The sequence below is a fragment of the Anolis sagrei genome, chromosome 11, assembly GCF_037176765.1.
Source record: "Anolis sagrei isolate rAnoSag1 chromosome 11, rAnoSag1.mat, whole genome shotgun sequence".
NCBI lineage: Eukaryota > Metazoa > Chordata > Lepidosauria > Squamata > Dactyloidae > Anolis > Anolis sagrei.
Genome location: NC_090031.1, coordinates 9,308,390 through 9,335,387, shown reverse-complemented (window position 1 = coordinate 9,335,387; position 26,998 = coordinate 9,308,390). Strand labels below are relative to the sequence as shown.

Genomic DNA, 26,998 nt, shown 5'->3' with positions numbered 1-26,998 from the left:
CCTTGATTTGGGGGAGTTGTAGTTCACCTATATCCACTATAATAATAATAATAATAATAATATATCCACTATGAACCCAAACGATGATGGATCTGGACCAAACTAGGTGTGCATACCCGATGTGCCCAAATTCGAATACTGGTTAGTTTGGAGGGGAATTGGCCTGGACATTCTGGAGTTGCAGGTACTGGGATTTATAGTTCATCTGCAATCAATGAGCACACTGAACTCCACCAAAGATAGAATTGGCAAACAATGATGGATCTGGACCAAACTTGGCGTGCATACCCGATGTGCCCAAATTCGAATACTGGTTAGTTTGGAGGGGAATTGGCATGGACATTATGGAGTTGCAGGTACTGGGATTTATAGTTCATCTGCAATCAATGAGCACATTGAACTCCACCAAAGATAGAATTGGACTAAACTTGGCACACAGGGCCTCCATGACCAGCAAAAAATACTGGAGATCTTTGAGGAAAATTCACCTTGATTTGGGGGAGTTGTAGTTCACCTAAATCCAGATAACACTGTGAACCCAAACAAAGATAAATCTAGACCAAACTTGGCACAAATACCTGATATGATGAAATGTTTTTCCTGGAGGGGTTTGGGTGGAATTGATCTATCTATAGATCATTAGATAGTTAAATTGAAGATTCCTCCCAATTGAGTAACTCAACCAGCCTTCTGGAAACAGCAAAAAATGAATGAACTCTCATAAAAGGAACTCTGAGAGGCCCGCAAGCTGAATGGCCCATAAGGACGGCGGGGCCCCGCACTCTGAATAATATTCAGGACTATTTCCATCTGCCCTCCCTGCTTGTTTGACTGGCCACGCCCCCTCCGCCCAGGCCCCGTACCGAGCATGGCAATGCGCCAAGAGAGCTTGGGGAGCCGCCATCTCCACCCGGGACTCTGCATAACCATAGCAATACAGCGAACCCCGGAATCAGCATGGCTTTCATGCGTTTGTGGAATGGCGGGGAATAACTCTGTTTTGGTTATGCAGGGTTCCGGGTTGCTCTGATTTAAACCCTCCTCCCCCTCTCCACACAATGGGAGCGGCCCAGCGTCAGCCTTTCCTCATAGAGGATGGGCTGAACCATGAAGGCCAGAGGGGGAGCGGGGAGGAGCAACGGCAGAGTTCGGGTGGAAGGCGCTTCATTTTGGGAGATACCAATTCGCAGCCCGTTGTATTTCAATCCCAGCTTTCGCTTAGTGGCCATCCCCGCCTCCCCCCGCGCCTGAAGAGAAGTGGATGCGGCCGGCGCTTTGCACTCACCTTCGACTCCACTGTAGCCATGGCCCGGGCAGCCTCGGAGCGCAAGCCCCGCCCCCTTTTTCGAAGCCTCCTGTGCGCGCGGCCCTCCCTCTTGGCCCCGCCTTCCCGGCCATTCATTGGCCAGCGGGGAGCCGGCGCGCGCTGTCCGGAAGTGAGCCCACGCACGCTGTCATGGCGGCGCCTAGTGGGTGGGAAGGGGCTTTTTCCGTACAACATGGCGGAGTTGCAAAAAGCAAGAGGAAAAAGAGAAAATGAAATAATGAAATAATGGTATTTATATATATATACATATATATATATATATATATTATTGTATATAATATATATATAAACATAACTATATATAATTTTATATGTTAAATTATATATATTATATATAATTATATATAATTTTATTTTTAACATAAATATATATAATTTTATATTAATATATAGAGATCTATATATTAATGTACAGTTAATATAATAATGCTATCATTAATGTATTAATGTATATGATTAATATAAAGACTTATGTTTTAATTTATATATATATATATATTAATATATAAAATAATCCTGTAATTAATGTAATAATATACACAACTAATGTATAATTATATATTAATTCATATATATATTACTAACTTTCTATGTCATTAATATTATAATATTATATAATAACACTATTATATATATTATATAATAACACTATTATATATATTATATATATAAAAATGCTATAATTAATATGTTAATATACTTAACTAATATATAATTATATATTAATATACATATATATTACATATCTTTCTATGTAATTAATATAATATTATATATTATTATTAATATAATCGACATGATATATTAACATACTTTGAAATGAATTAATGGTCTGATGAATATATATAAATGATGTAATAATTGATATTATAAAATAATTTAATAGAAATATATTCGCATTTTTAAAATGAAAACTGGTTTAATTTATATATATAATTATGTATATTAATTTATATTCCCTGTAGTCACCTACGGATGTGAGAGCTGGACCTTAGGGAAGGCTGAGCGAAGGAAGATCGATGCTTTTGAGCTGTGGTGTTGGAGGAAAGTTCTGAGAGTGCCTTGGACTGCGAGAAGATCCAACCAGTCCACCCTCCAGGAAATAAAGCCCGACTGCTCACTGGAGGGAAGGAGACTAGAGACAAAGTTGAAGTCCTTTGGCCACATCATGAGGAGACAGCAAAGCCTAGAGAAGACAATTATGCTGGGGAAAGTGGAAGGCAAAAGGAAGAGGGGCCGACCAAGGGCAAGATGGATGGATGGCATCCTTGAAGGGACTGGACTGACCTTGAAGGAGCTGGGGGTGGTGACGGCCGACAGGGAGCTCTGGCGTGGACTCGTCCATGAGGTCACGAAGAGTCGGAGACGACTGAACGAACGAACAACAACAACAATACTATTATATATATTATATATAAAATGCTATAATTAATATGTTACTATACATAACTAATATATAATTATATTAATATATATTACATATCTTTCTATGTAATTAATATTATATAATATAATCAGTAATATAATCGACATGATATATTAACATACTTTGAAATGAATTAATGGTCTGATGAATATATATAAATGATGTAATAATTGATATTATAAAGTAATTTAATAGAAATATATTATCTTTTTAAAATGAAAACTGGTTCAATATATATATATATATATATATATATATATATATATATAATTGATATAAATATTATAAAATAATATTGCTATTATAATACAAATATAATATATTAACATTGTATTTTTAATCAAATGATGGTATAATTAATATATTGGTTAACATTATGTTGTGTATAATTAATAATATTTCTATAATGCATTAATATTAATATATTTTAAAATAATAGAGTAGTAAAAGTATAATGTACTTAATAGAGAAATTGATTGAATAATCATTTTCTTTCAAGGGTGTATTTTAAAAATAATGACATTAATCATTATATATTTTTCCTATTTCATATGTTCTATGAGATAATTGATATTAATATTCAATTTCAATCCAATTGTTCTGTTGTAACGTCTAAATGATGTTGTTTTAAGATGGCTAAGGTTCGTAATTTATAGTTATATGTTATTACTTAGAAATTAGGTTTTAGTTTTCACATGTATGTACGCCATTTAATGTTGAGACCCCCAGGGGTGAGTAAATAAATTAATAAATATTAATAATATTGTCAGTATTTTTGACATTGTTTATTCATGATATCCTATAATAATAATAACAACAACAACAATCCTATCTCATCAGCAAAAAACAGGCCCACACTTCCCATTGAGATACTAATAAGTTTATATTTGTTAAAATTGTTCTTCATTTTAATTATTGTATTGTTCTAAAGTGTTTTTTTGCACTACAAATAAGATATGTGCAGTGTGCATAGGAATTCATTCATGTTTTTTTTTTTTCAAATTATAATCCGGCCCTCCAACGGTTTGAGGGACTATGACCTGGCCCTCTGTATAAAAATTTTGTGGAGCCTTGCCATAGACACACAACATATATAGACAGACACAGAGGCAATTTAACTTTTCATGAGGGTATTCTGGCCACCAGGGGAGCTGTTGCTTCACCGTCCATTTGTGACACTGATGAAGTACTTCCTCATTCTTTGCATGCTTGCTGGAGATTTTTATGGCATCATAAATTAGTTACATTAATCTCCCCGCATAGGTGGTACCTAAATTTCCTACTTAACAGATTAACTTTTCATGAGGGTATTCTGGCCACCAGGGGAGCTGTTGCTTCACCGTCCATTTGTGACACTGATGAAGTACTTCCTCATTCTTTGCATGCTTGCTGGAGATTTTTATGGCATCATAAATTAGTTAAATTAACCACCCTGCATAGGCGGTACCTAAATTTCCTACTTGACAGATGCAAATGTCTTTCGGGCTGCAAAGGTTGACAGCAAGCTACACAATTGGTCAGACACTCACTCCGACCCGGGCTGGCTTTGAACTCCTGATCTTGACTCCCAGTCAGCTGCGCCACAATCCCAGTCTTGTGTTCTTGTAACGAACATAAGACGAAACACTCTGAAAATCCTCATGTATCCAAACGCAACACTTCTTGAAGAATCTGGATTGATTCAAACAAGACCTGGACTGCAAGGCTGGCAAATCATGGAAATCCCATTTTGTAATTTGACGCAAAAGGAAAGATCACGAGCCAGCTGTTCATTCAGAGGTCAAACGAAAGCTTTAAATAGAAAAACAAGAAAAGGATCCCATATCCACCTTTTCGGCAAATATGGAATGCATTTTGGTTGTTCTTGCAGCTCAATTTTTGAGAAGCGGACGAACACCGCCTCTTTAGGGGACAAACAACACAACAAGCAACGGGTTACGACGAGGCGGCAATTAACTCTCTCCTTGCGAAAGATGGAGGGGATTCTCAATGCCGGAGGGAGAAATAAATCAAATAAAGCCTCAAATTATGCCGATCACGGCCTTCCTTTGCCCATCGAGAGAAAATGGGTTTCCGATGCGAGTGGTAACAGCAGGCGAGCTTTGCAGGGATTATAATCAGGTGGATTAATCAGCATTCGGAGGGAATCTCGTCTCATTTCAAGGCTCCAAATGCTCTGCTCTTCGCCGTGCCAGGAATGCTTCGGCTTCACACCGATTATCATAGTTTCCATACAAAAATAAATACTACTGTCTCCGTAGAAGCCAGCATTCGGGTGAGACCGTTTATTTGGAAACATCTGGGAGATACCAGATATGAAATGACCTTTGCATCCCATCGTTCCTGCAAGTGTCCCCTTAACTGCTGTATGACAATATTCCAACACCTGGAATATTGTGTCCAATTCTGGGCACCACAATTGAAGAGAGATATTGACAAGCTGGAATGTGTCCAGAGGAGGGTGACTCAAATGATCAAGGGTCTGGATAACAAGCCCTACGAGGAGCGGCTTAAAGAGCTGGGCATGTTTAGCCTGAAAAAGAGACGGCTGAGAGGAGACATGATAGCCATGTATAAATACATGAGAGGAAGTCATAGGGAGGAGGGAGTGAACTTGTTTTCTGCTGCCCTGGAGACTAGGACGCAATGGAACAATGGCTTCAAACCACAACGAAGGAGATTCCATCTGAACATTAGGAAGAACTTCCTGACTGTGAGAGCCATTCAGCAGTGGAACTCTCTGCCCCAGAGTGTGGTGGAGGCTCCTTTGGAAGCTTTTAATCAGAGGCTGGATGGCCATCTGTCGGGGGTGCTTTGAATGCAATTTTCCTGCTTCTTGGCAGAATGGGGTTGGACTGGATGGCCCATGAGGTCTCTTCCAACTCTAGGATTTTATCTGGAAGATACTGGATATGAAATGACTTTTGCATCCCATCATTCCTCCAGTGTCCTTTTAGCTGCAGTATGACAATATGTGGAAGGTTGGGTGGCAATCAGTCAGGAGGGCTTTGGTTGTATTTCCCTGCATGGCCCTTGGAGATCCCTTCAAGCTTCTATAATACTACAAAAGGAAGCTTCTCCGCTATTGGGTTGTTGTGTGTTCTCCGGACTGCCTTCGACAATACATTCTCCACTATCGCTTATTTATCACGTCAGAAGCAAATTGAAAATACAACACATACAAAAACCACGAACAAAATTAAAAACTTGGCATTATATTAAATGTCTTGTTGAAGTCTTTCCTCACAACCTCTGAGGATGCCTGCCATAGATGCAGGCGAAACGTCAGGAGAGAATGCTTCCGGAACATGGCTAGACAGCCTAAAAAACTCACAGCAACACAGGGATTCCGGTCATGAAAGCTTTCAACAACATTGGTTGAAGTGACTTGTTGTGGAAACAGCTAACACCTCTCAAGCAAGGATTCCCCCAGGCAGTAAGCAGCCAGGCTTTGAAGATGCAAGGCTATTCTATGCTAGAACATGGCCATACAGTCCGAAAAACCCACAACAAACCCATACTAAATATACTTTGAAGCTGGCCACTTGGAGTGCCTCTGGTGTCGCTGTGAGAAGATCCTCCATTGTGCATGTGGCGGGGCACAGGTAGACACTCAGGTAGACACAATCAAAACCCTCCCAACAGATGTCCATCTAGCCATGCTAGAACATAGCCATATAGCCCGAAAAACCCACAACAAACCCATACTAAATATCCTTTGAAGCTGGCCACTTGGAGTGCCTCTGGTGTCGCTGTGAGAAGATCCTCCATTGTGTATGTGGCGGGGCTTAGGTAGACACTCAGGTAGACACAATCAAAACCCTCCCAACAGATGTCCATCTAGCCATGCTAGAACATGGCCATATAGCCCGAAAAACCTACAACAAACCCATACTAAATATCCTTTGAAGCTGGCCACTTGGAGTGCCTCTGATGCTGCTGTGAGAAGATCCTCCATTGTGCATGTGGCGGGACTCAGGTAGACACAATCCAAACCCTCCCAACAGATGTCCATATAGCCATGCTAGAACATGGCCATATAGCTCGAAAAACCTACAACAAACCCATACTAAATATCCTTTGAAGCTGGCCACTTGGAGTGCCTCTGATGCTGCTGTGAGAAGATCCTCCATTGTGCATGTGGTGGGGCTCAGGTAGACACAATCAAAACCCTCCCAACAGATGTCCATCTAGCCTGAGCTTGAAAACCTCCAGAGAAAAAGACACCGCAAAGCAACATATCCTACTGTTGAACAGCTCTTGCAACAAAGAGGTCCTTCCCAATCTTTAGGCGAAATCTTACGGTTTGAGGCCACATCTTCTCCACCGCAGAGGAAGATTAAAGCCAACACCCTTCTGAATAACTCTTGCCAAGGAAACCCTTAGGGTTGCCTTCAATTTTGTGATGGCTTGAAGCCATACAAGGAGGAGGAGGAGGAGGAGGAGGAGGAAGAGAATTGCAACCACAGCAACATGCTTCTAGGTAAAAGGTGTGTTCAGATCAGAGAGGAAGCGGAGTATTTCCAAATTGCAACAACAAAAGGATTCCTCCATGCAAACGTGTCGCCACGTTTGCATGGAGGAATCAAACAGCTGGGGATTGGGTAGCTTGGAGCCACCCAACCCCAAAACATTAGGAATTTGCACCTTTGACCCCCCAAAAAACTGATCTGTTTTAGCCCTGAATAACACGGAGAGATGGTTCCAACAAGCATTCCCATTTCCCCAAGTGCTGGGAAACCATGTGCTGCACAAAAAGAGGCGCAATGGGAATAATGTGTTGGTTGGGCCTTGGCTTTCGCAGCTTGAAGTAGGCCACCAGGCCCAACCCTTTTTTTTGCAGGAAGCACCAGCTGTGTTTGGCAGCGGTCTGCTGCTGCCACCCAACGGTAGACGGGCGCCAAGGCTTGGCCCGAAAGCATCTGCCAAAATAAGAGTCTTCCTCCCTTTCGGAAAGCATCTCAAGCTCTGAGGATGACCCAGGAAGGAATCCCACTGGAGCATTGCGGCGCACCAAAATACCCGGGAGTCATGCTGGACCATGCTCTGATTTACAAGAAGCACTGCTTGACCATCAAGCAAAATGTGGGCACTATTTATTTATTTATCATGTCAGAAGCGTACCAAGGGTACAGTTGTAATGTATGTCAAAACACATACAAAGTTTGAAAAAAAAACCTTAGCATTATACTAAATGTCCTTTGATCTGAAGCTAGCCACTTGGAGTGACTCTGGTGTTGCTGTGAGAAGGTCCTCCATTGTGCATGTGTCAGGGCTCAGACCGCATTGTAGTCAGTGATCTGTGGTTTGCTCTTCTCCACACTCACATGTCATGGACTCCACTTCGTGGCCCTATTTCTTAAGGTTGGCTCTGCATCTTGTGGTGCCAGAGCGCCGTCTTTTCAACACCTTCCAAGTTGCCCAGCCTTCTATGTGCCCAGAAGGGAGTCTCTCATTCGGTATCAGCCATGGCTTGAGGTTCCAGGATTTAGCCTGCCACTCTTGGAGTCTCGCTTGCTGAGGTGTTTCTGCAAGTATCTCTGTAGAGCTTAGAAAACTATTTCTTGATTTAAGGCATTGAAATGCTGGCTGATATCCAAACGGGATGGGCAAGAGTTGTCACTGCCTTGGCCCTTTCATTGTTGGCTGCTAGTTCCCAGTGTACGTCAGGTGGTGCAGTATAATATCCTTTAGAAGACAACTGAAGACTTGGCTTTGGGACCAGACGTTCGTCTAGTGGACAGCGATAATTGGAAAGAAAATTTAGGATATATGCAACACTGGATTTACCCAACTTGGTTTTGGTTTTAATTGGCATGTTAATTTATTGTTTAATGAACTTGGTAATGAATCTGTATAATGTGTTTTAATGATTTTTACTGTTTTAATTGTATCCCTTGTTTATATGTTGACAGCATCACATGATGCTTATGTGAGGCTGCCCTGAGTCTCCCCTTGGGGTAGAAATGCATGAAATAAATAAATAAATAATTTATCCAGTAGTTAGGGCGCAGACACCCCGTGATAATGTAGCATGTCTCATTAAGAGCCACACCCACTGTTTTAGCGTGGTGAGATATGTTCCACACTGGGCATGTGTACTCAGCAGCAAAGAAGCAAACCGCAAGGGCAGATGTCTTCACTGTGTCTGGTTGTGATCCCCAGGTTGTGCCAGTCAGCTTTTGTATGATATTATTTCTAGCATCCACTTTTTTTGCTTAATATTCAAGCACTGCTTCTTATAAGTCAGAGCCCGGTCCAGAGTGACTGCCCAGAGTGACCTGGGCAGGAATCCCATGCTCCAGTGGGATTCCTGCCCAGGTCATCCTCAGACCTCGAGATGCTTGTCTGTTCTTAAAACACACATTTCTGCATTTTATATGGATTAGGAATCAGCTGGTTTCCCCTGCAATAGGCAGTAAGAGCACTTAAAGCTTTGGAGACCTTCTGTTCAACCATTTCAAAGCTCCCCACTTTAGTGATGATGGCACTATCCTCAGCATAGATGAAACTGTCCCTTCTGGCAGTGGCTGATCACTATATTATTTCTAGCACTTTTGGTTTGATATTGAAGCAGTGCTTGTAGGTCAGAGCACAGTCCAGGGTAACTCCCAAGTATTTTGGTGTGCTGCAATGCTCCAGTTCGATTCCTTCCCAGGTCATCCTCAGAACTAGAAATAATATCATACAAAAGCTGGCTGGCACAACCTGGGGATCACAACCAGACACAGTGAAGACATCTGCCCTGACGCTTTCCTACTCTACTCTGCTGATGGATATGCATGCCCAGTGTGGAACACATCTCAAAACAGTGGATGTGGCACTGAATAAGACATACCACATTATCACAGAATGTCTATGCCCTACATCACTGGAGAAATTATACTAGATAGAGAGATAGAGAGATAGAGAGATAGAGAGATAGAGAGATAGATAGATAGATAGATAGATAGATAGATAGATAGATAGATAGATACTTAGCACATCTTGCCTTGTTTTGTTCCAGGATCTGATTTCTCAATTTCTCCTACAACAGAGATGGAAAATGATGGTCACTTTCAGGTCCAAATTTCTGTAATATTGGAAACTTCACAGGGCGCATTTCAACGCTGTAGAATTAATGCCCTTTGACGCCACTTTAACTGCCATGGCTCAATGCTATGGGATCCTGGGAGTTGTAGTTTGATCAGGTCTTTAGCCTTGACTGCGCAAGTGTGCTGGTGCCTCGCCAAACTACAAGTCGTGTTGGGGCTCCCCTGTCAATGGGATGCTGAATCCACTCCATTTTTTTGTCCGAATGAGCTACTGGATTTGAATTCAGCATACAATCCTAGAGTTGGAAGAGACCCCATAGCCATTCTGTTCAGACATGTAAGTTGGGCCAGAACCATTTAGGGCTTTATAGGCTAAAGCCAGCACTTTGAATTGTGCCCGGTAGCAAACTGGCAGCCAATGGAGTAGGCTCAACAGAGGAGTTGTACGCTCCCTGAGTGCCACTCCTGTGAGCAATCTGGCTGCCATTCGTTGGACCATTTGAAGCTTCTGGACAGTCTTCAAAGGCATCCCCACGTAGAGCACGTTGCAGTAGTCCATACAGGATGTAACCAGAGCATGGACTACCGTGGCCATGTCAGACTTCCTAAGGTACGGGTGCAGCTGATGCACAAGTTTTAATTGTGCAAATGCTCCCCTGGTCACTGCCAAAACCTGGGGTTCCAGGTTGAGCAATGAGTCCAGGATCACACAACAAGCTGGAATCTCTTTTCCTGCCATTTGAATCAATTGCTCCATAGCGTCCCAGTCTCCAGAGCAGCAGAAAACAAACTTTGCCCATTCCTCCTCAATGGGACATCCTTAACAATATTTAAACGTGGCTCTCGTGTCCCCTCTTTGCCACCTTCTCCAAAAGGTCATGAGTTCAAAGCAAGCCCGGGTTGGAGTGAGCTTCCGACCAATTTGTGTAGCTTGCTGTCAACCTTTGCAACCTGAAAGACAGTTGCATCTGTCAAGTAGGAAATTTAGGTACTGCATATGCAGGGAGGCTAATATAACTAATTTACAATGTCATAAAAATATCCAGCAAGAATGCAAAGAATGAGGAAGTACTTAATCAGTGTCACAAATGGACTATGAAGCGACAGCTCCCCTGATGGCCAGAATACCCTCATCAAAAAAGCTGGAATGTTAAATAGCCTCTGTGTGTCTGTCTATATATGTTGTGTGTCTATGGCATTGGATGTTTGTCATGTATATGTACACTGTAATCCGCCCTGAGAATAAATAAATAATTCTCTTCTCCAAAGTAAACATACCCAACTTCCGATCCTGCTCTCAAAATCTTTTGAGTATTTTGGTTTCTTTTCTATTGACACCTTCCAGACCTTGGACTGAAAAACCAAAACAGATCCACTTCTCAGCCGACTTCAAAGCCATCAACTGCCATTATGAATGCCTTTCTGCCTCCAGCAGCAAAATGTCTTTCCAGAACGCGGTGCAAAATTGAATGAGGAAAATTGTTCCCGGAGGTTTTCCAGCCTTTGCGGTTGGGTCTCTGATGGTCACCAGGCGAGGAAGCTTGGCAAGAGCAATTACGTTGCAGCGTCGGCGAAAAAGGAGGCCAGGAGGATGTCTGCAAGTGCCTTCCATAAGAAGAAGGGCCTCTCATTCAAGGCACAAAGTGATCTGTCAGAAATATGGCCAAGGGCAGCGGGGAGCGAGACACCAGCATGTGTCCTTACAGCAAAATAGTGTGCTTGATGGACAACATGCAGGGATCACGGACAACTTATGGGTGTTAGGACTGGCTTGTGGTTGAGTTGAAATTCTCCAGAGAGAGAAAGAAGGGAGGGAGAAAAAATGTTGGAAATAGGGTTGTTGTAAGTTTTTCAGACTCTCTGGCCGTATTCCAGAATCATTCTCTCCTGACATTTCACCTGCATCTGTGGCAGGCATCCTCAGAAGTCGTGAGGTCTGTTGGAAACTAGGAAAATGAGGTTTATATATGATAGAGGTAACCTTACCCTACTGACAAGAGTCTTTTTTCAATTAACTGATTCGAACCAAGAATCTGAAGCTAAAAGAAAGAGTCATCATTGAATTTCTGGCACCTTAGGAAATCCATAATCGTTTGAAGAATGCTTATGGGGACGCTGTAATGGACACCAGCAATGTGCGACGTTGGGTGAAGAAGTTTGAAAGTTTCAGATTCAGTGACTTGAATGACATGAAAACAGCTTCAAAATCATGGGCCACAAAGCAAAATACTGAATTTTTCCAAAATGTTTTGGATGCCTGGTGCACAAATGTGTACATATTGATGGTGATTATGTTGAGCGGTAGTTGTGTATAGATTCAGGCTATGATCTGGAGCAACTTCTGCTGTTATAGGTTCGTAATGTTTTTTTGACACTGGAAGCGAACCTTTTTGACCCACCCTCATTCATACACACACATATGCACACACAGACACACATATAAGAAGTTTCAAGGTGGTGCTCTTACCCTGGGATTCCTTTTCCTCATTGTAAGGTCTGGAGAAAAGGTTCCAGGCCTTGAAACTTGGCAACCCTATAGCAGTGTTGTTGTAGGTTTTTTCGGGCTATATGGCCATGGTCTAGAGGCATTCTCTCCTGACATTTCGCCTGCATGTATGGCAAGCATCCTCAGAGGTAGTGAGGCAGTGGTTCTTAACCGGGGGGTTGGAATCCCTGAGGGGGTCGCAAGGGGGGTGTCACGAGGGGTCACTGAGGACCATCAGAAAACACAGTATTTTCTGTCGGTCATGCATGTTCTGTGTGAGAAGTTTGGCCCAATTCTATCATTGGTGGGGTTCAGAATGCTCTTTGATTGTAGATGAACTACAAATCCCAGCAACTACAACTCCCAAATGTTAAGGTCTATTTTCCCCAAATTCCACCAGTGTTCACATATGGGCATGTTGAGTATCCGTGCCAAGTTTGGTCCAAATCCATCATTGTTTGAGTCCACAGTGCTCTCTGGATGTAGGTGAACTACAACTCCAAAACTCCAAGTCAATGGCCACCAAACTCTTCCAGTATTTTCTTTTGGCTGTGGGAGTTCTGTGTGCCAGGTTTGGTTCAATTCCATTACTGGTGGAGTTCAGAATGCTCTTGGATTGTAGGTGAACTATAAATCCCAGCAACTACAACTCCCAAATGACAAAATCAACCCCAACCCCAACCCCACCAGTATTGGGTGTTCTGTGTGCCAAGTTTTTTCAACTCTATCATTGGTGGCATTCAGAATGCTCTTTAATTGTAGGTTAACTATAAATCCCCACAACGACAACTCCCAAATGACAAAATCAATCCCCTCAACCCTACCAGCATTCAAATGTGGGTGTATCAGGTATTTGTGTCAAATTTGGTCCAGTGAATGAAAATACATCCTGTATATCAGATATTTACATTACAATTCATTAACAGGAGCAAAATTACAGTTATGAAGGAGCAACAAAAATAATGTTATGGTTGGGGGTCACCACAATATGAGTAACGGTATTAAGGGGTCATAGCATTAGGAAGGTTGGGAAACACTGCCCTATAGGAACAGGAAGAGAAATCCACCAAACCGCTTTCCAGTTTTTCTCAGAATAATTTATTAAATACATTGAAATCTGTGCCTGTAATTTCACTATTAAAACAAAACTGATCCAAAAAAATAAAAATCCGGCACGCAGACAAAGAGAGAGAGAAACCAATCATCCCATAAAAACGAGAGAATTTGTGAAAAGGGAGAGCGAGATGTCAACAAGGAGGAGGAATCTCTTCCAGCCAAACGTAGCAACGTCTTTGTGATTCCAAACCTCAGAACCGACCCCTTGAAATCTTCACCTTGATGATAAGTAGGTCCACAATGGTAAGATCTGCAGAGGGGAAAGGCCAGCTCAAACTGGGAAGGCACTGGGCGGGGAAGCTGATGGAGCAAAGGCCAACAGACACGGGGAAGGAGAGAACGAGGAGATCAAAACAATCACCTTTTTGCAGGAATGTAACTCCCACAATGGTTCCGGAGGCTGGGATGCCTGAAGATCTTGCTTGGTCACATATGGGTGGAGAAAAAAATATAGGACACAGAATGGGAGCCCACCATGAAGTCCCAAGTAGAGGAGAACCATCAAACGAATGGTGCACCAACATGTATGTTATGCTCCATTGGGTCACAGAATATAGGACACAGAATGGGAGCCCACCATGAAGTCCCAAGTAGAGTAGAACCATCAAACGAATGGTGCACCAACACGTATGTTATGCTCCATTGGGTCACAGAATATAGGACACAGAATGGGAGCCCACCATGAAGTCCCAAGTAGAGTAGAACCATCAAACGAATGGTGCACCAACACGTATGTTATGCTCCATTGGGTCACAGAATATAGGACACAGAATGGGAGCCCACCATGAAGTCCCAAGTAGAGTAGAACCATCAAACGAATGGTGCACCAACATGTATGTTACGCTCCATTGGGTCACAGAATATAGGACACAGAATGGGAGCCCACCATGAAGTCCCAAGTAGACTAGAACCATCAAACGAATGGTGCACCAACATGTATGTTACGCTCCATTAGGTCACAGAATATAGGACACAGAATGGGAGCCCACCATGAAGTCCCAAGTAGAGTAGAACCATCAAACGAATGGTGCATCAACATGTATGTTACGCTCCATTGGGTCACAGAATATAGGACACAGAATGGGAGCCCACCATGAAGTCCCAAGTAGACTAGAACCATCAAACGAATGGTGCACCAACATGTATGTTACGCTCCATTAGGTCACAGAATATAGGACACAGAATGGGAGCCCACCATGAAGTCCCAAGTAGAGTAGAACCATCAAACGAATGGTGCACCAACATGTATGTTACGCTCCATTGGGTCACAGAATATAGGACACAGAATGGGAGCCCACCATGAAGTCCCAAGTAGAGTAGAACCATCAAACGAATGGTGCACCAACATGTTACGCTCCATTGGGTCTCCTTTAGCTATGCCTCAGAGTACGATTCCGTTCTTGGTGCCATCCTATACCCTCTATGATGAGTCTGATCCAAACTGTAATATTTTTAGACTTTGTTTTCTTTTAATACGGGGAAGAGGACCTCTATTCGGGATCACTTCCATGGGAAGAGGTAGAATTGGGATTGTCAGTGACGTTTGGAGGCAAGGAAAAGACAGACGTCGTATACGATCCCTATGGAGAGAAAAGGTGCTGGGACCGGGAAGGGTCTTTGGGGTGGATCTGGGCCAGCCAGTGTGGTTTGAGCAAATCACAACAAAGCTTGGGTCTATTATTATTATTATTATTTTCCCCCAAGCCCCTGTAATATCTCCAAGCAGCATAGTCAATAGTAGATAGGCCAGTCACTCACTGGATTCCAGACAATGGAAAGCTATGGGTGGTGGGAAGAAGGGAGAATGAGAGGAAGGAAATTATAAATACTCTTTTATTTGTCTGCAATTTTGGAAATGAGCATACGTTGTTGGGATGACAAATCCCATTCTCCCCCATTGTGCTGATGGAAATGGCATCCCTGGTACCGCCAACAAATATGGCTGCTGAAAGCCCGGCAGATGAAGGGGAGCATTGATGAACAAAGGTGGATGAATTCAAAGCAAAACAGAACAAGCAAATGAGTTCATGCCACATTTTGGAGTATTTTGAAGCTACCCTATCTTGGTAGGATATTAATTCCACTCTTGATGCCCTTGTGAACTATTGGATGGCCAGTGGAAGGGAAGAGATGAAGGGCAAGCATTGAACACAATGTGGACAGACTACAGCTATCCATTCAATCAGGATGAAGCCTGACCTTCATCTTAGAGGGAAAGGGAATCTGCTCCAGGTCCTGAACAGGAGCTATCCAAGGTCCTAAGCTTAGTTGATGGCTATGTTTCAGCACCATGGAGAGCTCTTCTAAAGCTAGAATGGGGGTGGATTTCCAATCCAAATGACAGGAGTCATCAGATGACCTATACCAGATCTCTAACACCAGGGACTCCAGCAAGGGATGGTGGGAGTTGGAGTCCAATGGCAACCCGCCACTTGCTTTGTGAGTAGTTTAAGAAAGCTGTGAACCAATATGTTTCTCCATGGTCCCGTTTGGCTCACTTGTAGAGCTTATTTGATGGCTATGTTTCAGCACCTTGGAGAGCTCTTCTAAAGCTAGAATAGGGATTGATGGGAGTTGGGAGTCCAACGGCATCCCATCACTTCCTTTGTGAGAAGGATAGGGAAGCTGTGAACCGATACATCTCCCCAAGGTCCAGTTTGGCTCACTCGTAGCTATGAGAGCTTATTTGAAAGCTACACTTCAGCACTTTGGAGAGCTCTTCTAAAGCTAGGATGGGAATTGATGGGAGTTGGAGTCCAATGGCATCCCACCACTTGCTTTGTGAGCAGGATAAGGAAGCTGTGAACTGGTAAATCTCCCAAAGGTCCTGTTTGGCTCACTCGTAGCTATGAGAGCTTATTTGAAAGATACGTTTCAGCACCTTGGAGAGCTCTTCGAAAGCTAGGATGGGGGATGGGTTTCCAATGGGGATGGGTTTCCAATGACACAGGAGCTGTCAGGTGACCTTTATCCGGAACTCTGAACACCCCAGAACTACAGCCAGGGATGATGGAAGTTGGAGTCCAATGACATCCCGCCACTCTTGCTTTGTGAGCTGGGTAGGGAAGCTGTGAACCGATACGTCTCTGTTTGGCTCATTCGTAGGTATGAGAGCTGTGAAATCCTTTATCCCCATTTCACAGAAGGTAAGGAGATGGGCTAAAACCAGAAACCAAACGAACATATATGTACATTCACACACACGGAACTCGGTCGCATTCCAAATAAGGCATCGCGGTTGCTCGGATCATCGAAGCAGCAGGTTAAGAGAGTGGAACTGTACAGTACAGGGGCCGAGGCGGATAGGCAAGGCAACCAGGGAAGGGCGTCAAGCACTTGCTGGGTGCCTCAGGCTGTTCTTGGCAAGAGACCCTCCTCCCTTCCACGCAAGCCATGGTGCCATCCCTCTTGTTTGAGAATGGTCCAAATGGGCTCCAGGCCCAGGTCTAGTTGCCATTGCTGAGGCTGGAGGCGGCGCTGCTGCAGCTCTGTTCATATGAAGGGGGTGCTTCTGCAGAAAGAAAAAAGACAGTGCTTCAGACCCATTGAATCCATCCTCCTTCCCCTCCTCCAAAATCCAGCAGTTTCAATTAATTCTCCTTAAGCTCATCAGCCAGAGAATGACTGCATGGATGAGAATGAACAAGATAGAGGTACAGTAGAGTCTCGCTTATCTGACATAAACAGGCCGGCAGGACGTCAGATAAACAAAAATATTGGATGATACAAAGTCTCCTACTGTTACCTGTCCGACACGGCGCTAGACACCTAGAATACTAACAACAAGGACTCAAAAAGTTAAAGCAAGGCAATGCCCCAGGGCTAGAGTGGCCCAGCAGAAAGTGTCCGGATGTGGAAGAGGAGCGTGGAAATCACAGAGGGAATGAGGGAGGACGCTTCCACTTCCGGTCCTGCCCCTTTCCCCCCTTTCCTCCCTCCTCCTTCTCTTGCCTTTTTCACATATTGGGAATGGAGAGAGAGTTGGGGAGCACTACTTTAATTGAAGAGGAAATGCTAGAGGAAAAAGAGGGCGTCGGATAAGAGCATCGGATAACATGAAATGCAGGATAAGCGAAGGTCAGATAAGCGGGACTCTACTGTACTATTGTTCAGTTGTACGGAGTCACATTCCCCCTGAAGGTGCAGATCCTGGTCTCACCACTGACCCTGACGAAAAGCCCGATCTGGCCATGGTAGTACATGCTTTCATCACTTCCAGACTAAACTACTGTAATGCGCTCTATGTGGGGCTGTCTCAGAAGAGTGTCTGGGGGTAAAAACACACACTATCTCTCTCTCTCTCTCTCTCTCTCTCTCTCTATAAATATAAATACACACACACATATGTATATGTATATATAAGCACTACAATGCATATCTCCACTGTATATAAACAATGCATCTTAGGTGCACCTCAGCATTGTAGTGCTTATATACATACATACATACATACATACATACATACATACACACCGGCAGTCCCCAAGTTACAAACAATACACACACACATATATATACATATAGATATATAAACAGACATGTGTGTGCATATATATGAACTAAAATGCATATATATATATATATATATATACACACACACACACACACACACACATTCATTGTATATATACAATGCATCTTAGCATTGTAGTGCTTATATACATACATACATACATACCGGCAGTCCCCAAGTTACAAACAATACACACACACATATATATACATATAGATATATAAACATATATATGAACTAAAATGCATATATATATATATATATACATACACACACACGCACACACACACATGCATTGTATATATACAATGCATCTTAGCATTGTAGTGCTTATATACATACATACATACATACATACAGGCAGTCCCCAAGTTACAAACAATACACACATATATATTATATAGATATAGATATACATACAGACATGTGTGTGCATATATATGAACTAAAATGCATATATATATACACACATACTGTATATATACAATGCATCTTAGCATTGTTGTGCTTATATACATACATACATACATACAGGCAGTCGCCAAGTTTTAAACAATACACACACACACATATATATACATATAGATATACACGTGTGCATATATATGCACTAAAATGCATATATATATATACACACACACACACATTGTATATATACAATGCATCTTAGCATTGTAGTGCTTATATACATACATACAGGCAGTCCCCAAGTTACAAACAATACACACATATATACATATTGATATACATACAGACAGGTGTGTGCATATATATATACACTAAAATGCGTAGATACATTTTAACATTGTAGTGCTTATATACATACATACATACATACATATATACATGCAGTCTGTAACTTATGAACAATATAGATAGAGAGATAGATAGATAGATAGATAGATAGATAGATGATAGATAAATACACACACATGTGTGCACTACAATGCTAAGATGCACCCCATTTTAGAGATGTTTATATGGGGGAGGGAGCATGTCTTAGAACTGAAGAAACACGCTCATCCTGTCTGAAGCAGTGGGGGAGATTTTCCTCCAAGGCCGAGGCCTCACTTACCATAGGGGTATCCCCAAGTGCTATATTCCGGAGGCAGGATGAGGGAGCTGGCTGTGGCCATGGGCACGACGGTCCCTTCGGCAAAATAGGGGACCGTGGCCCCCGTGGAGAGGCAAAGGGTAGGGTGGTTTGGGGAGCTGCTCTGCTCCGAGTCCAGCCTGGCCTCCGGGAAGTTCAAGCCCGGTGCGTAGCTGAAGGGTTGCTGCTGCGAGTGGCTCTTGGTGGGGATGGAGACGTTGTCCATGGGGTGAGGGTACCCGCCGGCTGCCTCCTCATCCTCGGGCGGCGCGCTGGGGACCACCGGTGAGGGAAGCTGGGGCACCATCCGGGCTGGGCTGAGCGGGATCCGGTTCACAGGGATGTTGCCGATGTAAATGGGGAGAGCCACGGAAACTTCAGGAGTCTTGAGGGAAACCTGGGAGCGGGAAAAGGAAGGGTGAACACACTTTATGTTGGAACTCAACCTCACACTGCTCAAGTCCTCAATGAGAAGCAGATAGATGGAATCAAGCTAAGCTGAGGAAATCCCTTTCCCCTCTTTCCTGAATGCCCGTTGTTGTGTCTATTTTCTCTGACTCTCTTTTCTGGAATGGGTACTATGTCACTTAAGCCATGCTGAAATTATTCATGTAGCCCACCAGATAAATCCAGAAAATGGTCCCAACTGTGGTCTGGCCAGGAATGCATCCCCTTATGGATATGGGAGCCACACAGTAGTCTTACCAGAAACTCCGTAAGGCCTCACCTGGATGTAGTAGTCAATGTGGATAAGGCTGCAGCCCTGCAGGATGGACTGGGGCAAAGCCGGCACCAGGATCTGCTCTTTCCATTCCGCTCGCTTCCACGCCTTCACGGGTGAGCCCTCCACTTCCGCGATGGTCCTCAAGTCGTAAATCCACCGCTTGGATTTGTAGGCGACTTTCTGTGCGGGAAGAAAAGGAAGAGAGATAAAGCTTAGGGGGATCATTTCTTGCCTGGGCCGCCATCCAATCCCAACTTTTAAAAGGTGAGACTGATGACGTGGCTGAAAAAGATGGCGGGAGACTTCTATAACACAGGTATTAAAAAAACACATCCCGCAGATGACAAAATGTATTGAACAGAATGGCAATTATGTGGAAAAATAATGTAATACCTATGCTATAATCCATGTAAGTTTTATTAAAATATATTCATTCTTTGTATTTTTTAAAAAATCTTGTAGCCTTACTTTCTGGATATCCTTCGGACACCACAAACTTCACACTTGGAGGGAAATGGAGGACGCTCATCTCTAACCTTCACCACAATGCCAGTTGATGAGCTACTAACAACTGGCACTTCTCATTTGTTTCCACTGGCTTCCCACTACACAGCAGTGATACCAACTTCTGCGAAAATTCCCCGCGAGAGCTATGTGTCTTGTAACCTTACTTTCCGGATAACCCTCGTAGTTTCACAGAATCTATATGTCTGCATGTCCAATGTGAAAGTGTAAACATTTCGACACCATCTCTCACACTGGAAAATTGCAATAAAAAGAACCTATGCTTTAAAGTTATTGAAAAATTATTAATAACACATACATATAAGCTTTGGAGAATATAAAGAAATGTCAACACCCCTATGGTGTTTGTTTTGTTGTCTGTGCCCCTGCTCAGAAGGTTTCCCCTCACTTTCTGTCCCTGTGAGAAATGGATTACGAGGGTTGAATGAAATTGGATTACGAGGGTTGAATGAAAAGTAATGCCTCCACCTTTGTAACAGATGACAGTACTGGTATGCGGCAGGTTCTGCCTTGTTCAGTAGACTCCCCTCTACAGTTCCATTTTTGGCAGGAAGCCTTAGCATTGAACGGTTGTGTTGTTAAAGTGTGAAGTATGGAATCCTGCGCAGACGGTCGGTCAATGAGACTTAAGCAAGGTGCAGTCATTGAATTCTTGACTGCAGAAGGTGTCACCCCAAAGGAGGTTCATCAGAGAATGCAAGCTGTTGATGGTGATTGTGTTGATGTGAGTACTGTGCATCGTTGGGCGAGTACGTTTAAAGATGTTGAGGTGGGAACATCTGACTTGCCTGACAAAGAGTTGGACGTCCTGTGACAGTAACCACTGCGTTTCATAAGCAAAAGTTTGACAGATTGATTCAGGATGATGGTCGTATCACTCAGATAGAAATTTCAAGCATAATCGGTATTTCACAAGAATATGTGGGTCACATTATTGCTTTGCTTGGCTATCGAAAGATCTGTGCACAATGGGTACCCAGGATGAGACAACAGTGAGACGCTGGTTGCGGAAACAGAGTGTCGACTTCTTCTGTGACAGCTTCAGAAAACTTGTTCATCTTTGGCAGAAATGTATCCAATTGTCTGGTGATTATGTGGAAAGGTGAATAGTGGTAGTTAAAGAGCACATTCTAAGGATTATTTCTGCGTTTGATTATTAAAATATTCCCATCCAAACCCAAGTAACGAGGCATTACTTTTCATTCAACCCTCATAACTTTTCCAGAAGTGGATTTCCCTTCCTTCTAAGGGGCAGATTTCTTTCCCTGTTGTCTCAACCCCATTTGTAACTATTTGTAAGTCAGATGTTTGTAACTCGGGGACGGCCTGTGAATGAAATCCTAGAAAGTGCAGCGTGCCAATATGGAGAGCCAACTCCACATTGGCACATCCCTAAGTTGCAAGCTTTTATGTGCAAGAGCAAAACTTTCAACCCCGTTACCTGGATGAGACTCGCCACGATGGTGCTGGTGTCCCGGCCAGACTTATTCTCGATGTCCGTTCGCAACTGAATGACTTGACCCACGACGTAGCCCTTGAGGTCCGTGGTGGTCGTCAAGACCATGTTGCCAGTCTTCACAAGCTTGTAGTTGAACTTCTTGGTGATGGATGTTGTGTTGGGCTGCTGCAGAAAGGAAGGCAAGAACGAGAGCGGTGAGGAGAGAACATGATCCACCCTATCTCTCCGAGGAAAACTCAGAGGAGGATGTTGGCCATAGGAGCTTCTCTACCATGGAACAAGTGGTGGTTTGGTCTTAAATGCCTGCCTGAAAAGTTGTCCTAAGTTGAAACCAAAACACAACAGAATCCCCAGAATGTGCTGAACTACATCCCTATTATCTGTGGCTAATGGGAGTTGTACTTCGGCAGGGCTTTGGGGACTACGCTTTATCCTTCTGTCTCATCTTCCTCTTACCTCGATTTCCGGGATGTCGTTGAGGTTCAGCGGGCAGAGGACATAGAAGATCTTGCCGCATTTGTGATCTTTAGAGAACCGGGGCGTCTCAATCACAGCCTTGATCTGGTGCAAGACTTTTCCAAAGGGTCCTTCGAAGGACGTGGGAGCAGAGGCTAATATCAAAGAGAGGAATTATTATTAGTATCATCGTTATTATTATTATTATTATTATTATTATTATTATTATTGACACAAAAGCACAGTATGTCACAGCAAACGAGATCTATATGCTGGATTTCATATCACAAAATCACAAGTCACAAGTCGAACACGTCCCAAAAGTCTAGGACTGTGTGATGTATTTTCACATGGTTAGATTACTGCAACGCACTCTACGTGGGGTTGCCTTTGAAGACTATTTGGAAACTCCAACTAGTCCAGCGGGAGGCAGCCAGACTGCTCACCGGAGCGTCATACAGGGAGCATACCACCCCCCTGTTGTGTCAGCTCCACTGGCTGCCGATCCAATTCCGAGCACAATTCAAAGTGCTGGTTTTGACCTACAAAATCCTATACGGTTCCGGCCCAGCGTATCTGTCCGAACGGATCTCCCTCTACGTCCCACCTCGGAGTCTAAGATCTTCTGGGGAGGCCCTGCTCTCGACCCTGCCTCTATCACAAGTGAGATTGGCGGGGATGAGGAGCAGGGCCTTCTCAGTGGTGGCCCCTCACCTGTAGAATTCACTCCCTGGGAAAATTGGATCAGCGACATCCCTCCTTTCCTTCAGGAAAAAATTGAAAACTTGGATTTGGGACCAGGCATTTGGACATTCTGGCAGCTAAAAAAAGGACTTGACGATGGAATTGACAAAACGGAATGGAACTACGGAACTCTGAATGCTGAACATGAGATTAGTTTTACTGATTGTATTATGTACTGATTATTTTAATTTGCTAATTGTTTTAACTGCTGTTTTGTATGTATGTTTATTTTGTGTAGGCATCGAATTCTGCCTTTTTGTAAGCCAACCAAGGATTCCCCCAGGCAGTAAGCAGCCAGGCTTTGAATCTGTGAGGCCATTTAATGCTAATCAAGGTAGCCAATAGCAACATTCACACTTGCCTCCAACACACCCTGGACATTATTCCACAGGTATACAAACCCCATTTGTCTAATGTATTGTCGAAGGCTTTCATGGCCAGAATCACTGGGTTGTCGTTGGTTTTTCGGGACCTCACATCCCCTGAGGATGCCTGCCATAGATGCAGGCGAAACGTCAGGAGAGAATGCTTCTAGAACATGGCCATACAGCCCGAAAAAACTAAAACAACCCACTCACTTATCTAGTTTCTAACAGACCTCACAACCTCTGAAGATGCCTGCTATAGATGTGGGCAAAACGTCAGGAGAGAATGCTTCTGGAACATGGCCATGCAGCCCAGAAAACTCATAGCAACCCATTGATTCTATCCATGAAAGCTTTTTTTGCACAGTGCTGTAGACTTGGAACATACCTGGGAGAAGGAACTGGAAGGGGAAGGTGTGTTCTCCCGCCGTCAGGACCCCTGCAAAAATGCCAAGGAAGAAGAGAAGCAGGTAAACAAAAGCTGCGAGGCCAAACAATATTAAAACAGCATTAAATATGTATATAGTTGACCAAGATATAGTTGAAACCATTGCATACATTTCCTTTGTGACCCACCTTTTCTCCCAATAACAGCTGAAAAACAATATACATTAAAGGCTAGACTTCAACACAACGTGTTATGCCCCATCCGACCACGAGGTGGAGATCGGAAGGAACTTTTCGTGATGCTCTTCACCTATGGCGCCTTCTCTCAATCCAGAAGATATATAGCACAAGTTGGCAACTATGGCTGGACCTACACTGTCATGAAACTGCATTATATGGTCAGTATAAACCAATACATGAGTCCACCTTGGCCATATAGACGAAGATATAGGGGTTTACGTTCACCATATAGGCCAATATATAAGGATCAACGCTGACCATATAGATGAAGATATAGGGGTTTGCGTTCACCATATAGGCGAAGTTATAGGGGTTTATGTTCGCTATATAGGCCAATATATAAAGATCAACACTGACCATATAGATGAAGATATAGGGGTTGACGTTCACCATATCGGCCAATATATAAGGATCAACACTGACCATATAGGTGAAGATATAGGGGTTTACGTTCATCATATAGACCAATATATAAGGATCAACACTAACCATACAGATGAAGATATAGGGGTTTACGTTCACCATATAGGCCAATATATAAGGATCAACACTGACCATATAGACGAAGATATAGGGGTTTACGTTCACCATATAGACCAATATATAAGGATCAACACTGACCATACAGATGAAGATATAGGGGTTTACGTTCACCATATAGGCCAATATATAAGGATCAACACTGACCATATAGATGAAGATATAGGTGTTTATGTTCACCATATAGGTGAAGATATAGGGGTTTACATTCATCATAAAGGCCAATATATAAGGATTGACCACATAGACTACTATATGAGTCTACATTGACCATATAGATGAAGATATAGGGGTTTACATTCACCATAAAGGCCCATATATAGGGATCAACATTGACCATATAGACCACTATATGAATCTACATTGACCATATAGATGAAGATATAGGGGTCTACACTGACCATATGGACCAAGATATAGGGGTCTACATTCACCATATAGGGAAGTAGATATGGATCAACATTAACCTACATGTCCAAGATCTACACTAACCATATAGGCCAATATATAGGAATCAACATTGACCATATAGACCAATATATGGGTCTACATTGACCATATAGACCAAGGTATAGGGGTTTATATTCACTATATAAGCCAATATATATAGGGATCAATACTGAACATATAGCCCAAGACATAGGGGTCTACATTTTCCATATAGGCCAATATATACAGTAGGGATTAACATTGACCATATAGGCTGATATAGGGGTCTGCATTCACCAGATAGGCCAATATATAGGGATCAACATTGATCATATAGACCGAGATATACGGGTCTACATTGACCACATAGGACAAAATATAGGGATCAACATCTACCATATAGACCAAGATATAAGTCTACATTCACCATATAGGCCAATATACAGGGCTCAACATTGACCATATAATCCAAAATATAGGGGTCTACATTGACCATATAGACCAAGATATAGGGGTCTACACTGACCATATATAGGCCAATATAGAGGGATATACTGTATAGGCCAATATACTGACCATACAGACCAATATATGAATCTACATATATATATAGGGACCTGAACAACCCGCGGTCCTCCAGCAATTGTGGACTTCAGTTCCCAAAATCCCCAGCCATTGGACAAGCTGTCTAGGAATGCTGGGAGTTGGAATCCTAAACACCTATATGACTATAGGTTGTGCAGACGTGATATAGATCAACGTATGGATCTACATTGACCATATAGAGCAGTTCAAAACAGTTCAAAAAGCAGTTTCCAAGGGGCCTTTGCAAAGAAGCAGGAAAGGAGGGGTGTTTGTTGGAGTTGCGCAGCCTCCTTCCCAGAAGCTGGAACAAAGGGCGCAGTGTCTCTCGGCACAAAGGCCTTTCCTGGATTTTTTTGTGTGTTGCTTGCGGCTAAAAATACCTCTGTGAGAAAGTCATCCTGGGCAGAGGAAGGCTGGGCCAGATTCCACCTGTAACTCCCCCTTTTTGGTCTTTCTTTTTCCCTGGGAAAGGAATTTGTAGTTTGGGGAGACATCAGACTCTTTGGCAGAAACATGAAACTACAACTCTCAGGATTGCATTGCATCGAAGGGAAAAGGGAAGCAGAGCTAACAGGATGCTGCTATTGTAGGAACAATACAGTTTGAGTAATGAACAACAAGTAACTAGTTCTCTGTAACTCAGTAATTAATTACAAGTAACTAGTTTGCTGTAGCTCATCAGTTTCAGGCTCTGCTGTCTACTAACCAATGGGATATTCTCACTTCACCTCCAGCCATAGAGAAAGTAACTATTTATTTACAAGTAACTAGTTCACTGTAGCTCATCAATTCCAGGCTCTCCTGTGGGATATTCTCACTTCACCTCCAGCCATATAAAAAGTAACTAACAGCAAGCAACTAGTCCTCTGTAACTGAGTAATTAAGTAAGTAATGTTCACTGAAGCTCAGTTCCAGGCTCTCCTGTGGGATATTCTCACTCACCTCCAGCCATATAAAAAGTAATTAACAGTAAGAAACTAGTCCCCTTTAACTCAGTAATTAATTATAAGTAACTAGTTTGCTGTAGCTCAGTAATTATTTACAAGTAACTGGTTTGCTGTAGCTCATCAGTTCCAGGCTCTGCTGTCTATTAACCAATGGAATATTATTCACTTCACCTCCAGCCGTATAGAAAGTAACTAACAGCAAGCAACTAGTCCTCTGTAACTCAGTAATTAATTACAAGTAACTAGTTTGCTGTAGCTCAGTAATTAATTACAAGTAACTAGTTTACTCTACTTCATCAGTTCCAGGCTCTGCTGTCTGCTAACCAATAGGATATTCTCACTTCACCTCCAGCCATATAGAAAGTAACTAACAGTAAGCATCTAGTCCTCTGTAACTCAATAATTAATTACAAGTAACTAGTTTGTTGTAGCTCAGTAATTAATTATAAGTAACTAGTTCACTGTAGTTCATCAGTTCCAGGCTCTGCTGTCTACTAACCAATGGGATATTCTCACTTCACCTCCAGCCATATAGAAAGTAACTAACAGCAAGCATCTAGTCCTCTGTAACTCAATAATTAATTACAAGTAACTAGTTTGCTG

At 42.8% G+C, this 26,998-nt stretch overlaps 2 protein-coding genes across 7 annotated transcripts in view; both read right to left on the bottom strand.

The window, feature by feature from the left end:
- The window catches only part of EHMT1 (euchromatic histone lysine methyltransferase 1), a 165,307-nt gene extending 163,955 nt beyond the window's left edge, over positions 1-1,352 (bottom strand). For 5 of the 6 annotated variants that reach the window (XM_067471857.1, XM_067471866.1, XM_067471858.1 and 2 more), the window contains exon 1: positions 1,286-1,352. In XM_067471857.1, the coding sequence (XP_067327958.1) occupies positions 1,286-1,306 (21 nt within the window). In that variant the 5' untranslated portion in view covers positions 1,307-1,352. The remainder of the gene's footprint in view (positions 1-1,285) is intronic. The other variant, XM_067471860.1, reaches the window with a different exon arrangement.
- Positions 1,353-13,347: 11,995 nt separating this feature from the next.
- Positions 13,348-26,998, bottom strand: part of ARRDC1 (arrestin domain containing 1) — a 52,055-nt gene continuing 38,404 nt past the window's right edge. Inside the window, exons 3-8 of the mRNA XM_060757339.2 lie at positions 23,656-23,706; positions 22,159-22,313; positions 21,685-21,867; positions 19,722-19,898; positions 18,977-19,391; positions 13,348-16,899 (exon numbers count right to left, since the gene is read on the bottom strand). Of these exons, the coding sequence (XP_060613322.2) occupies positions 16,835-16,899; positions 18,977-19,391; positions 19,722-19,898; positions 21,685-21,867; positions 22,159-22,313; positions 23,656-23,706 (1,046 nt within the window). The 3' untranslated portion in view covers positions 13,348-16,834. The remainder of the gene's footprint in view (positions 16,900-18,976; positions 19,392-19,721; positions 19,899-21,684; positions 21,868-22,158; positions 22,314-23,655; positions 23,707-26,998) is intronic.